Source organism: Oncorhynchus tshawytscha, linkage group LG08 (genome assembly GCF_018296145.1).
Source record: "Oncorhynchus tshawytscha isolate Ot180627B linkage group LG08, Otsh_v2.0, whole genome shotgun sequence".
NCBI lineage: Eukaryota > Metazoa > Chordata > Actinopteri > Salmoniformes > Salmonidae > Oncorhynchus > Oncorhynchus tshawytscha.
This window is the reverse complement of record NC_056436.1, coordinates 35,806,249-35,821,829: the sequence shown is the minus strand read 5'-3', so window position 1 is coordinate 35,821,829 and position 15,581 is coordinate 35,806,249. Positions and strand designations below refer to the sequence as shown.

At 43.2% G+C, this 15,581-nt stretch overlaps 1 protein-coding gene across 5 annotated transcripts in view; it reads right to left on the bottom strand.

Annotated features, from left to right (window-relative positions):
- The window catches only part of LOC112256542 (myelin transcription factor 1-like protein), a 149,675-nt gene that overhangs the window by 26,989 nt on the left and 107,105 nt on the right, over nucleotides 1-15,581 (bottom strand). For all 5 annotated transcript variants that reach the window (XM_042325473.1, XM_042325474.1, XM_042325476.1 and 2 more), the window contains exon 8: nucleotides 2,785-2,919. In XM_042325473.1, coding sequence (XP_042181407.1) covers nucleotides 2,785-2,919 — 135 coding nt within the window. The remainder of the gene's footprint in view (nucleotides 1-2,784; nucleotides 2,920-15,581) is intronic.

Genomic DNA, 15,581 nt, shown 5'->3' with positions numbered 1-15,581 from the left:
CTATATTATGTCTGCTGAAGGTCAATAGTTAACTCCAACAGCTTACTAAGAACAGGCAGCAAACTGACTTGGCGGCTGTTAGAGCCTGCAAAGGGTGCTTAACTATTTTTAGGCAGTGGGATTACTTTAGCTTCCTTCCACACCTGTGGACACACATTCCTTTAGGCTTTGGTTAAAGATATATCAAATAGAAGTGGAAGTATAGTCTGCTCTCCCCACGGCAGCCAATTAGAGTAATGATCTGTCCACGGACGTCTCTAAGGGACCCCGGTTGAGAACCATCAGAGGGGAGGGGGGTGAGGAGAGGGGCCAGAAAGACGCCCTGCTGTATGGGTTAAAACTGTTCTTTACGTCAGCTTCATCATTATCACCCCCTTACACTCTGACCCTCGTCATCCTCACTCTTTGGCATACTAATTCGAGCTCAGAAGAGCTAATTGGGCAAGTCCCTCCACCTCAACACGCCGAGAGCCAATACATTATGTTAGATTATATCACTACTTTCCCTGACCATGACAAAGAAACAGTTATAATGACTGGAAAATGGTAGGATTTGCCTGTCCTCATTACCTATATGCTTAGAGCATCGTGGAACATTTCACAAAAATAAAAAGCAGTGATTCCTGAAAAGTGTATGATACAGAGGTATTGTGTTTTGTACTCTCATTCATAGGTACATCACTTTCAGGAACAAAAACAAAGATCTGTGAACTTGTAGCGTCGCTTCATTTTAATATCCTACATTTCCCTAGGAAGTGTCTTGTGCGCTGTGTGATTGCTAAATTAAGACCTTGCATTAACAATCTATTGTCCACTACACTGTCAATGTGTTAATAGACGGGCGGGCTTTTATCTCTCTCTGCCTCCTCGCTGTCAGCAGGTGTGGTGTGTGTGTGTGTGTGTGTGTGTGTGTGTGTGTCTGTGTGTGTGTGTAGAGGACATTTGGGTCTGTCTGCACTGAGAGGCTATTGACCACTGATGGACAGAGAGAAACTTTGTGGCTAGCTGCTCCATGGAGGATAATGGATTATAAAGCAGAGTTCTGTCGATTTTTATTTTTTTATTTTACCTTTATTTTACTAGGCAAGTCAGTTAAGAACAAATTCTTATTTTCAATGACAGCCTAGGAACAGTGGGTTAACTGCCTGTTCATGGGCAGAACGACAGATTTGTACCTTGTCAGCTCGGGGATTTGAACTTGCAACCTTTCGGTTACTAGCCCAACGCTCTAACCACTAGGCTACCCTGCCGCCCCATACCTCACATACCTGTCTGTGTATGTGCGTGTGTGTGAGTGAGTGTGTGTGTGTGTTATTTCCTTACAATGACCCTTTTCTGCGTAGTCACACTGTGAGTTGCAATTAGAATGAACATTATTAAATTCCAAAATGAAACATTTATGTTATTTTTCCAAAACGTCAGCTTGACCAACACAAATAAGAAATAGGAGAGGGAACACGGACGTTACCTCCAAAAGATCCTATGACAATCGATCGAAGCCTATTTTAAAACCCATTTTGGGGTTTGCACCCTCAAGGTCAAAAACTCTCCCCATCCTAAACCTCTAGGAGTACACATTTATACCTTGGTGCTATAACTAGGCTATAGCTAGGCCCAGGAGTTTTTTCCTGGTATGGTCACAAGGTCAGGGAAAACTGTTAGCTCTAAGCATGGTACTCAAAGCAAAAAAAAGACATGTCTGATAACTGGCTACTTTATAAGGCCATGTCTTATGTTAAATGATTTATGTGCCATAATTTTTTTTAAACTATTATTTTAATAGCAGTCTGGGTCATGGCAGGTCATAACGTAATCTTCTGACTCTGGGTTAATAGCACGTGTTGAAGAGAGTTTATTGAGAAGTTTGCACAAGGTGAATGAGACCAAATAACTGGGGTGCCTATTCGCTGAGGGCTAATGTTTATCGCTGCTACAGTTGATCTGCTGCAAAAAGCCATAATACTTCTCTTTTATTCAACTGAATTTAATTGAGCAAAGAATAGAAATAACTTTATGGGGTTTATCGTGCGGGGGGAGATTGATAGGCGTACTCAGTCTTACTCACTGCTGGTGACTATGGCCAGACAGAGACAGTTGACTTTTCTACAGGCACTTAACAGTGTCACCAAGCAGAAGAGAGTTTTATAAATCATGATCTTAATTATGTCTTACTTTGTGAGGTAAACATCATATGCATTTAGGGAGTCAAAGTACAGTAACATGCAAAAAAAAAGTAGCTTAAATAAAATAAATGATCTGTATCCAACAGTGGGTGGGAATGTCAAGTGCTGTGAAGCACTGGCTGTTGGTCAGCAAGAATGAGTGATGTTAACTCATTGGTAGACAGTGCTAGAACAGTCCCACCATTCACTATTGTACTCTGCCACTCATCTCTGAGGCCTTGTTCCCCCCCCATCATTAGACAGTAGACTGGACAGGTAATCAGTCATAGACTAACACATGCAAAGGTAATGCCAGGAGAGCAGCTGTAGCCCGCATGACCTCCCAGCGCAGTCCCCACCTGTCTAGCAAACACAGAGCAGCCATAACAAACGTGGATCAGCCACAATAAACACACAGCATTCAGACAGAAACACAGAGAAACCAAAACATGCAGACCTTGCAATGCAATACATCAAACAAACCCTGCAATAAACTGAGAGCCACTGGCTTTGTAAGCAGTGTCAATTCAATTTCAATTCCAGAGGATGAAACAGACTGAACTGAAACTGAGTTTACCCCAGAATGGTAAACTTAAGTAAAGTGTGAAAGTGCAGTTCTTACTTTCAGGTGGAACCCTGTCTTTGTGTGGACAGCCAGACAGGCTCCGATGGTGAGGGTACAACCCCGTCACGTGACCTGTGCCATCACAGCCCGGTGTCGGGCACCGGCTCTCTTTCTTGTCTCCACGCGATGAATCTAAGCACACAAAAACATAGGGGCAGAGAGAGAGAGGGAGAGAGATATATATATATATAGAGAGAGAGATAGAGAGATAGAGAGAGAGATAGAGAGATAGAGAGAGAGAGAGAGAGAGAGAGAGAGAAATTAGCTTGCTTCATTGAAAGCAGCACATTTGAACACTTCCAGCAAACCCAGTGACCCTGTCAGAACGAGGTGAAAGTCATTGTGAACAGTGTGCTGCTAGTGTGAGAATGCTTATAACCACAGCAACCAAACAACGTCATTTGAAGAATTGTCGAGGCTAAAAGCGGTATCACAAACCTGCCACTGATTTCACTAAGCCGACATGGGACCTTGCGGGAACATAACATAAGGTTAGCTACAGTATATCATCGCCATAGTAACAGAACATATTTCACACCACTTGACAAAATCTTGTTGAATAAAGCCAACTGTAGCAGCGAAGAGCATGTGTTGCCATGTCCAAGACAAAGTAAGTCAGATTTTCTTCAACCAATTATTTGCACTGAAGGTCATTATTGGTCAAAATAAGACACGCACACATGCACACCGGAGGGGATTGTCTTTCCCTTGCCCAACCTTACCCTCTCTATTTCTCCAAACCCGATCAGATAGTGTTACCATCCAAAAGCAGCGATGGCATCGCATGCCAACCGGCATCAGGTGCAACAGCCCACCTTCAAATGTCTTCAACTGGGAAACAAGATCATAGATAGTTCTTTGGTGTTAGGATATTCAGTAGCTACACTCAAATACACTGCAAATACAATGTATATATGGAATTCCATAAAATGATAGTAAGGATCTCAACTGTTCCTTGGCTGATAAGCTGTTTGTGAACCACAAAAACACAGAAATAATAGATGTTCCGTGCGCCATTTAAGTGCATGAAAATATTTGGTATGGTAAGGGGGAGAGGGGGAGGAAAAGGGTAAAGAGCAAAAGAGAGAGAGGGGATGCATTTCCTTTCACATCTTCCACAGAGTGACAGTCAAAGCGAGAGAAAGAGAGAGAGAGAGAGAGAGAGAGAGAGAGAGAGAGAGGGTTAGAGCGAGAAAGACAGAGAAAGAGAGAGAAGTCAGAGAAAGGCAGGACCACAGAGAGATAGTCTGCTAAGTCAAGTTTGAAAGGCTTCAATGACCTTCACCTCCACCACTTACTGAATAACCAAAATAAACACAGACACAGGAAGACGGCGTGGTAAAGAGAGAGGGAGGAAAAGACAGAGACAAAAAAAGACAGAGAACAATAGAGAGGACGAGACAGCAGTGGAGGCTCCCCAGAGGAAGGGGAGAACCATCCCCAGTGAATTTCATAAAAATAGAAATACTGAAACATTAAGAAAGTGATCCTTTTTAGAAAGAACTATCCTAAATATATTCACATCACAAAATAATTGATTAAAACATACTGTTTTGCAATGAAGGTCTTCAGTAGCCTCAACAGCACTATTTATTTATTTTCTTGTTTGGTTCAAAAGCAACAGTATGACTAAGTGTACTACTGTTGGGATAAGGAAGTGATGATTGATTTAACTAAAGAAAAATAAACCTTAATAGGGGGGTAGTAGGGTAGTACCATGGTGTAGCCAGAGGACAGCTGGCTTCTGTCCTCCTCTGGGTACATTGACTTCATTGACTTCAATACAAAACCCAGGAGGCTCATGGCTCTCACTTCCTTTCATAGACTTACACAGTAATTATGACAAATTCCGGAGAACGTCCTATCAGACCTATCAGAGCTCGTGCAGCATGAATTGACATGCTGTCCACTTGTCAAAGGATCAGAGAATGAAGTACTGAACGCATTGGCTACAGCTAGCTAGCACTGCAGTGCATAAAATGTGGTGATTAGTTTACTCAGAGAGAGAAAGACAATAGTTGAACAGTTTTTATCAAATTAATTAAGGAGACGCGAGAGAGAGAGAGAGAGAGAGAGAGAGAGAGAGAGAGAGAGACAGCTATATTTGCTTATATTTTTAAAAACTTTCACTTAGCTAGCAAATGCAGCTAGCTGGTTTACCCTACTCAAACACCCGGCTCAACCAGAGAGAGATGCTATGTTAGCTAGCTGGCTATGGCTATTCAACACTAGTTTGGTTTTATAAATTTATTTCCACCAGGGCCCGCGGGTGTGACTGACTGTACACTGTACTACATGATTGTAGCAGGTTTACTAACGCGTTAGTTCTTGTAGCTATTTTGACTATGACATGACAACGATGTAAGCTGTGTGTAACGTTAGCGGTTAGCAGTCATGATATGAAGGTTTGGCTCTGAATGTTTTTTTCGCCGAGTCATAGACAGCTGATGTGTTGTGCACTGAAGTCCACAAGCGAAGGGAAAAGGTGAGAATAGGAGAGCGAGTAGATACTTGCGAGAAGGAATTACTGTATATATACATTGAGCAAAATTATCATGCTGTTTTTATGTGGCTACTATGAAAGTGAACTGTGTTTGCGGATATTCATACCGCCGATTCTGTTGAAAAAAAATCTTAAACAGAAACGGAACAAAACAGGGATAAACATACCTCAATTTGCTCATTTGCAACTGTTAGACAAGATCAGCTGGATGCAGGCAAGCATGTGCAAGGTGGTATTGAATGCAGAGGCACAACTTTCACTGGGGATGGGGGGGATGGGTCAAGTTATCTGTCAGATAGCGATATAAGGTGGCAATTATTACTATCTAACACCCGTTGTTGTTTTGGAAATGTTTTGTAGTCTTTGTTCTGCCCCGTTTCAGAAGTAAATTAACTTGGATAGCTTTCGCCAGCTGATGTACCAATAGAGAGAGAGCTGGCCAAAAGTTGGCTAACATTAGCTATTCTTTTTGCCTCGATCACACTAGACCTGAATCAAATTATGAAACCAGCAGTCAAATGACTGAAAGTTGATATTCTGACGTTTTTATAGTGCAATATTAGTCAGTATTGCAATGTAACGTTATTGATCTGTCAGTTTCCTGAGCTAATTCCCTCCTTTTCAACCTGACACAGTAATAAACAGCTCTAACGTTACAGGCGCACTGTAGGGAGAGGTGCACTGTAAAGGTCTGCGTGGGACCAATTTCTTCATCCTGCTCCTGCTCCTGCCAGCACTGCTGGCTTTCTGTCCGACTCCCACTCGCAACAAGAACTGGTCCCAAACCCAACTGCAGTCTGGCAATGTTATTTTAGGTGTATGTGACGCAGCTCTCTTGCCAGCCATGGTCCAAGCAATTTTGCACCCTACAGGCAAAATCAAATGCACAAGAATAATAGGTTGAATTAGAGATTTGTACATGGCCCTTATATTGTATTACTGGGCTATATCAGCCAATATGCTAGATGTGCTACATTCTGATCTGTTTCACCTGTCCTTGTGATTGTCTCGCTTATTATCCCCGGTGTATATATCCCTGGGTTTCCTGTCTCTCTGTGCCAGTTCGTTTTGTTTACCAAGTCAACCAGCGTTTTTCTTTGCTCCTATTTTGTCCCGGTCTCTTTTGGTTCTAGTCCTCTTGGTTTCGACCCTTGCCTGTCCTGACTCCGTACCCGCCTGCCTGACCACTCTTCCTGTTCTGTCTTCAAGCCTGCCTATCCCCTTGTACTGTTTGGACTCTGATCTGGTTACTGAACCCCTGCCTGGCCTGACCTCGAGACTGCCCATCCCCTTGTACTGTTTGGACTCTGATCTGGTTACTGAACCCCTGCCTGGCCTGACCTCGAGACTGCCCATCCCCTTGTACTGTTTGGACTCTGATCTGGTTACTGAACCCCTGCCTGGCCTGACCTCGAGACTGCCCATCCCCTTGTACTGTTTGGACTCTGATCTGGTTACTGAACCCCTGCCTGGCCTGACCTCGAGACTGTCCTTCGTCTGGTACTGTTTTGGACTCTGACCCGGTTTATGAACTACCTACCTTTTGCCTACCCCTTGGATTAATAAATACCGGAGCTCAACCATGTGCTTCTTGTGTCTGCATTTGGGTCTCGCCTTGTGTCCTTATGAGATGTAGTTTGAAGAGAGCAGAGTTAGAGAAATATGGGTGATCAATATTTAGGCCTATTTCTAGTCAATGTAGTAAACTATAGCCTAGTCAAATGCCTATTTAGGAAGTACATTTCCTTGGAAAGATAACTGCCCCTTGCTTCTCCACCCATGCATAGGCTATAGCAGGGGTGGGCAAACTTTTTGGCTCGAGGGCCACATCGGGATTATGAAATTCAACGGAGGGCCACATTTTTTGGAGGACCAATTGTTTGTCCAAATCAATTTGCGGGGGGCCTCCCGAGTGGTGCAGCTGTCTAAGGTATTGCAGCGCAGTGCTTGAGGCATCACTACAGTCCTGGGTTCAATCTAAGGCCGTCACAGCTGGCAGGGACTATGAGACCCATGAGGCGGTGCATAATTGGCCCAGCATTGTCTGGGTTAGGAGATGGATTGGCAGACCGAGATTTCCTTGTCCAATCATGCTCTAGCGACTTCTGTGGCGGGCCAGGCGCATGCACGCTGACACGGTTGCCAGGTATATAGGGTTTCTTCTGACACATTGGTGGGGTTGGCTTCCGGGTTATGCGGGCATTGTGTCAAGAAGCAGTGCAGCTTGGTTGGTTTGTGTTCCGGAGGATGCACGACTCTCGACCTTCACCTCTCCCGAGTCCGTATGGGAGTTACAGTGATGGGACAAGACGAACTACCAATTGGATACCATGAAATTGGGGGAAAAAAATGTATAATTTAAAAATATATATATTTTGTAAATGTCTCGTCGGACGGATTGAAGTGGGCCATACTCCCCCTTGGGCTATAACTTACTCTATTTAATTGAAACCACATGCGGGCACCTGATCCCGCAGGTATGGCTACTGAACTGGAATCAGCAAGAATGATGACAGCGACACTTCCTACATTTTGCATAGTCCTATAGGATATAGCCTACCTTTTAGCAGGACGATTTGCAGGCAGAGACAATAATGCTCGCTCACTCCTTTTTAATGACTACATGTTTTGATTTGACTTCGACTCACGTTGGTTGAGCTACTACTTCTAACTACCTACTTCTTTCCATTATCAATATACAGACACTATCGTAAACTACAGTCTAATCAAATTTAAGTTCATTTCATATTCAAGTTAACTGCGATGTGATTCTCCTCCCATGTAGGCAGCCTACTCTATTTCAAAGAGACCACACATACTAGGCACACTTTAACTCTCACAACCAACTAGAGAGAGGTAGGCTACTGAAGTTGAAGCAGCAAATTATGTGTGAATAATGCGAATAAAGCGAAAAACGTGTTTTTAATACTATAGGTAGGCTAACGCATACAAAAAATCTATGGGACCCCCCCCAAAACATATTTTCCTCCCAAAGTCGTCTGTCTGACCACATGCTCCCGCCCGCAGCATGAAAAATGCAGACCTCGCCGCAATGATCTCTGTCGGTACCTACAGGTTTTAGCAGAATCAGACGGTGACAGATGTCCCAACAGGGTCAGACAGCCAGGGAAGACCAGTCTACGGAGGTGAATTTGGCAGGACATTAACAATATCATTGAATGACACAAAATTCCATCTTGAATTGATGGGTGGATCTACAGTAGCTACAGGACAGAATCTTAATCTTACTGCTACAGTCTGGGATCTGGGAATAATGATCATTTCCATTATTGCCAAATAATACACCAAGGTAATTATTTTTCATGCCTCATTTTAAGAGGACCAGATGGTGACAGGGGCCACAACAGGGTCAGGCAACCAGGGAAGACCAGTCTGTGATGGAGGTGAGGGGGATTTTTGCAGATGAAACACTTTATGTCCTCTGTGCAGCAAACACTGGACAAGCCAGATACTATTTTAAGGCAGTCTGACAAACCTCCAAAGTTGATTTAGAAACTGTATCAAGGGTTGATAGAGGCTTTTCCCCGATGGCATGACACATGTAAAACAAAAATGTGAGGAAGACCTGGGAGACTATTGATGATGATGAATGGATACTGATATGTTCGAATGCCCAGCCATGTTCATATAATCTCAGACACAAATTAGTGCAGTTTAAGACCATCCATAGACTGTACTATATTCCAGTGAAACTGAATATTATGGACTCAGAAATTGTACTATTCTGCTGGAGGTTTAAAGCACAAAGGTGACATATTTGCATGTGTTATGGTCTTGTGAAGGCTGGCTGAATTCTGGCAAAGCGTATGTTATTCTATCTCAGCATATCTACAGACTCTACCTTCTCCCTGTTTTTGTTTGCTTGGAAATGTTGATATTGGAGACTGTTATCAAGAAGAAACCGTGTAACCTAGCATTTATAGTGGCTAATAAATGCATTGCCATTAATTGGAAGGTTGGTTATCCTCCCACAATGTCAAGTTATGTACCACTAGATTTGATTGATTACAAGATTAAAGGGTATACTGTGCAACTGTCATAAGGTCTGGAAGACTTATATGGATTACAGAACAACTAAAGGAGTCTGTATTGAAAACATTCCCACGTCAGGGGAAATACCTATTTAGACAATCCCTAGCTGCTGGGCTACTCAGTCCTGGCCCTGGGGGTCTGCCATCCTGTGTGTTGTCACTATGGCCTTGGCCTAAATGATTGAAACCAATAATGAATGTTTCACTAAGAACCTAAAGCTGACTGGGGTGTGTTGGGTTGGGGAGCTGCAGGGTGGTGCATCCCTAGGGACAGGACGGGGCGACCCAGCTATATTGTGTGCAAGTAAAAGTAGCTCTACAGTACTATTAGTCCTATGAGATGAATTATATGGAGGATTTGCTGTTTGTGTGTTAATGTATGTTTGAGGTGTATGTGGGGTTTTTTGTTTTGTTTTTTGTTTTTTGTTTCCAAACCTATCCCTTGGGAATAAAAATAAATAAAGGTGTAAAATGGGAAGGAAATTGTATTGGGAGAGAGTTGAGTTATTGACCGAGAGACTGAAAACTGAAAAGCAGCTCCTATCTCAAGGCCATCAGACTGTTAAACAGCCATCACCAACATTGAGTGGCTGCTGCCAACATGCTGACTCAACTCTAGCCACTTTAATAATTACAAATTGGATGTAATAAATGTATCACTAGTCACTTTAAACAATGGCACTTTATATAATGTTTACATACCCTACATTACTCATCTCATATGTATATACTGTACTCTATACCATCTACTGCATCTTGCCTATGCCGTGCAGCCATCACTCATCCATATATTTATATGTAATATTCTTATTCATTCCTTTACACTTGTGTGTAAAAGATAGTTGTTGTGAAATTGTTAGATTACTTGTTAGATATTACTGCATGGTCGGAACTAGAAGCACAAGCATTTCTCTACACTGTAATTAACATCTGCTAACCATGTGTATGTGACAAATAAAATTAGATTGGATTTGATTTGAAATGTTTTGAGAGTGCTGGTTAAGGATCATATCACCTCCACCTTACCTGACACACTAGACCCACTTCAATTTGCTTACTGCCCCCAATAGATCAACAGACGTTGCAATTGCCATCGCACTGCACACTGCCCTATCCTATCTGGACAAGAGGAATACCTATGTAAGAATGCTGTTCATTGACTATAGCTCAGCATTCAACACCATAGTACCCTCCAAGCTCATCATTAAGCTCTGGGCCTTGGGTCTGAACCCCGCCCTGTGCAACTGGGTCCTGGACTTCCTGACGGGCCACCCCCAGGTGTTGAAAGTAGGAAACAACACCTCCACTGGTCAGAACTAGAAGCACAAGCATTTCGCTACACTCGCATTATCATCTGCTAACCATGTGTATGTGACCAATAACACTTGATTTGATTTGACTAGACTGGTGGGAGTCGGGCGTGCAGGTGGCTCGGGCTGGCTGGTCGGTCTGGCTGAAAGTTGAAATAGAGTATGTCTTAATAAAGACGTTTTTTCAAGAGTTGATCATTTGTTAGGCTATTGGTTAAAGGAGCAACACAATATATATTAAAATAATTACCTTTTTTCTAGTTCAGTCGTATTGATCACGTAAACATATTTATGAAGGATCTCTTACCTAGCTTGATGACTGTTGCCATTTTTGCTTACTTTTTGTTCTAAATAGAGATGGCATATTGGATTGTGTAAAAATGCAGGGAAGGATCTTTAGATGCCCAAACATATTCTGGGGGAGGACCACCAGCCCCCCACCAGGTTATCCCCCCCCACTTCTAAAACCAAAGTGGAGCCCCTGATTAAATGTGTCAGTGTCTGTCGCCTTGATTACTCAAAATTCTCTCGACATTCATAAACTTTCACCCATAGGCTAGGTTGTAGCAACCTCATGATGGGTACAGGGAACATTTATGTACAGTAGTAGACTATCGTGTAGCCGCCTAGACCTATCGATGTTACATTGAGCTGAGTGAATGGAATAGGAATGAGAGTCATCCAAAATGCTGTAATAGAAATAAGGCCAGGCTCATAAGAAGAAAAAAAATCATCCTCCCTCATCTTAAACGGCACCGACCGCCACTGAAGTACAGATACACCTACTCATACACAGTGAGTCACCCGATGAGTTCCCGGTGACTCCATAGATCAGAACACGACCCTCATTACCTCCTTGTACATTATTAAGGCCTTCCTCTTATGACAGTCTCGTATTAGGATACATACGGTTGGTACACTGTGTCTATGTCGTGTCTGACTTTCCCCTTTTACAGGGTACGACTGCATCAGACAGTGGGGACTAGGCCTGTTTTTATACTGAGAAAGAACTGTTAAGTCACAGTTCATAATGGCATGGTAAATGGCTTTCCCTTGTGTCACTTATGCAGTCTGAACTTTCAATCTATGCTTGTTTAAAATAAATTACATTCCAATAAAAGGAACACACATGCACACACACATCACGGCGGCTCTGCCTGATGCCGCCTAATGGAGGACAGTGAAGAGTGGAGTACGTGAGGGAGCCAAGTGGAATGCATATTAGAAAGCAGAGGATATCGATTGTGGCTGGAGACAGGTCGCGCTTTTCATAGCAAATGGACCCCATTACCATACCATCTCCGGATAATTAATGTGCAGCCAGTGGGCTTGTCGTTCGTTATCGCTCATTCTGATACTGTTCAATTTCCATCTCCCCGCCTGGTGCTTTTCCCTGTCAGTCCGGCTGGGCTCTCCCCTCGTAGTCATCACCTCCGCTTCACTTCTAAATCACAGACAGCAACCCTGGTCAACGAGGTGTCTGCTGCTATCTCACCAGAGGGAAGATGTTATCGCGACACTCTCATTATTCTTACATTAGCCAGATACCAGATACATGCCGTGCCGCGCATGTGAAATTAGCATTTGTGTTTTAATATGCCTGCTGTGATGGAGGATGTTCATATTGGCTGCTCTCTTATCTGACCTGTTTTATGTGTGTCTATAAAACGCCTTCCCTCCTTATCTCATAGTAGAGGGTGGGGTATCAACCCCTTGGTATGAGTGTTCCATCCCTGTCGGACGGGAGATGGAATACGGTGAGAAGAATCACTCTTGAAATGATCTTGGAGAAGCAACCAATTGTAAATGTATTTTTTTTTCAAGTCAGAACTAAGTATGCATAATGTCCACACTTCTGTGTCAGGGCAGATACGCCATTAAGATATTGTATCTGTCAAACCATTGGGTCTGAAACCAACCACCATAGAAGAAGAGCATGTCTCATATACAGTTACGGAGGGGTAACACTAACACCCAATATAAACCTAAACCACAACACAAAGACTCACTAAATTAACCATTCTGCAGGACGCAGTACAGTTTTTCCTAAAATCTCATTTCCCCAGAGTTGACTGTACACAGTACCCAGTTCCCTTCAAGAGGCAGCTCCAGCAGCCTTCTATTTCATAGCTTCCAGTCCCTCTGTGGGTTTAAAAATAGGCAGCTTCAACCGGGGCTGCATTGCAGGCAGGAAGGGATGTGATTTGCAGTCCTAACGGTCCGTGCAGATTGCCATTACTTATGCCTGACAAGCCTACCCTCTGATGTTGTCATGCTGGCCTATTTTAACAACATAAGCTGTTGCTGCTGCTGCAGCCGCTGCTGAGATGCCAGTCTTCAAATTGGCTGCAAAAGCTTGTCCCGAGGTCACAGTGAGGTTCACAGTAAGCATGTTAGCCTGCCATCCCTACGTCTCACAGACAGAGAGGACATGGGGAGCCAGGGACTGATTGGGGTTTACTTGAAACACATACAGCGGCTTCGGAAAGTATTCACACCCCTTGAAGCTATCCACATTTTGTTAAGTTACAGCCTTATTCTAAAATTGATGAAAACATTTTATTGTCATCAATCTACACACAATACCTCAGAATGACAAAGCAAAAAAATAGTTCTTTAGATTTTTTTGTTGCACATTTATCACATTTACATAAGTATTCAGACCATTTACTCAGTACTTTATTGAAGCACCTTTGGCAGCGATTACAGCATCGAGTCTTTTTGGGTATGATGCTACAAGCTTGGCACACCTGTATATAGGGAGTTTCTCCCATTCTTCTCTGCAGATCCTCTTTTTAAGCTCTGTGATGTTGGATGAGCAGCGTTTTCAGGTCTCTCCAGAGATGTTCGATTGGTTTCTAGTCTGGGCTCTGGCTGGGCCACTCAAGGACATTCAGAGACTTGTCCCAAAGCCACTCCTGCGTTGACTTGGCTGTGTGCTTAGGGTCGTTGTACTGTTGGAAGGTGAACCATCACCCCAGTCTAAGGTCCTGAGCACTCTGTCGCAGGCTTTCATCAAGGCTCTCTCTGTACTTTGCTCCATTCATCTTTGCCTCGATCCTGACTAGTCTCCCAGTCCCTGCTGCTGAAAAACATCCCCAGAGCATAATGCTGCCACCCCCATGCTTTAATGTAGGGATGGTGCCAGGTTTCCTCCAGACGTGACGCTTGGCATTCAGGCCAAACAGTTCAATCTTGGTTTAATCAGACCAGAGAATCTTGATTCTCATGGTCTGAAAGTCTTTAGGTGCCTTTTGACAAACTCCAAGTGTGCTGTCATGAGCCTTTTACTGAGGAGTGGCTTCAGTCTACCATAAAGGCCTGATTGATGGAGTGCTGCAGAGATGGTTGTCCTTCTGGAAGTTTCTGCAATCTACACAGAGGAACTCTAGAGCTCTATCAGACTGACCATTGGGTTCTTGGTCACCTCCATGACCAAGGCCCTTCTCCACCAATTGCTCAGTTTGGCCAGGTGGCCAGCTCTAGGAAGAGCCTTGGTAATTCCAAACGTCTTCCATTTAAGAATGATGGAGGCTACTGTGCTCTTGGGGATCTTCAGTTCTGCAGACATGTTTTGGTACCCTTCCCCAGATCTGTGCCTTGACACAATCCTGTCTCGAAGCTCTACGGACAATTCCTTCGACTTCATGGCTTGGTTTTTGCTCTGACATGCACTATCAATTGTGGGATCTTATATACACAGGTATGTGCCTTTCTAAATCATCAATTGAATTTACCACAGATCAAGTTGTAGAAACATCTCAAGGATGATCAATGGAAACAGGATGCACCTGAGCTCAATTATTAGTTTCATAGCAAAGGGTCTGAATACTTATGTAAATGTTTAGTACATTTGCTAAAATACAACCACACGTTTTATTTAATCCATTTTAGAATAAGGCTGTAATGTAACAAAATGAATACTTTCCAAAGGCACAGTACAGGTACTGTTCACTCACCTCAGCAAGGTGAGAGAGGTAGTGTGGTATAGTCAAATGGCTACTGTTGTGGCAGCATACCCAAAGTATCTGTGGGTCCTCGTTATAAATTTAACAGTGGCATGTATTATTGGATGCCAATGGAAGCCATGCATCCCCCCAAAAATGCACAACCCCCCCCAAAAAATACATAAAATAATGTGTCTTGAGTCTCTCTGTGTTTCATAGTTTTCCTTCAATTTGCAAGAGGCTGAATGTATCTCACCGTAAATAGCACCCTTCTGTATGTGATGCTGTCTGGTCAAAAACAGTAGGATATTGTTTCCGCAAATAGCATTGAATGCACAGGAGGCCAGCGAGCATTTGGCCTCCCTTGATAAAGAAGGTTAAAATAATAGCCAATCAGCGTTGAGCTAAACTGAGTGAACTCAGCTGTGAATGGTTCTGGTGTACCAACAAAAACTTTTCAAGGGAAGCCAGTTTGGACTTGGCTTCTCACCAATCACATCACATAAAAAGCTAAACTCTTCATGGTTCTAAATCAATAGTTGTTTCGTAGTACGAAAATGTCGGAAACATTAACTTGCTTGACCGTGCTTTAGGTCATTTAACTGTTTGTCACATGCAATATGCTTTGTGGACTTTACAGGACAGAGGTTACTCTCCGGTTTTGTGATGAAGAAAAGGTGTGGTTGTATTTATTCTGCCACTGGGCCTTCTAATTGTTTTGGCCTTAGGCCTATATACACTACATTACCAAAAGTATGTAGACACCTGCTTGTCAAACATCTTATTCCAAAATCATGGGCATTAATATGGAGTTGGTCCCATCTTTGCTGCTATAACAGCCTCCACTCTTATGAGAAAACTTTCCACTAGATGTTGGAACATTTCTGTGTGGACTCGCTTCCATTCAGCCACAAGAGGGTTAGTGACGTCGGGCACTGATGTTAGGCGATTCAGCCTGGCTCGCAGTCAGCATTCCAATTCA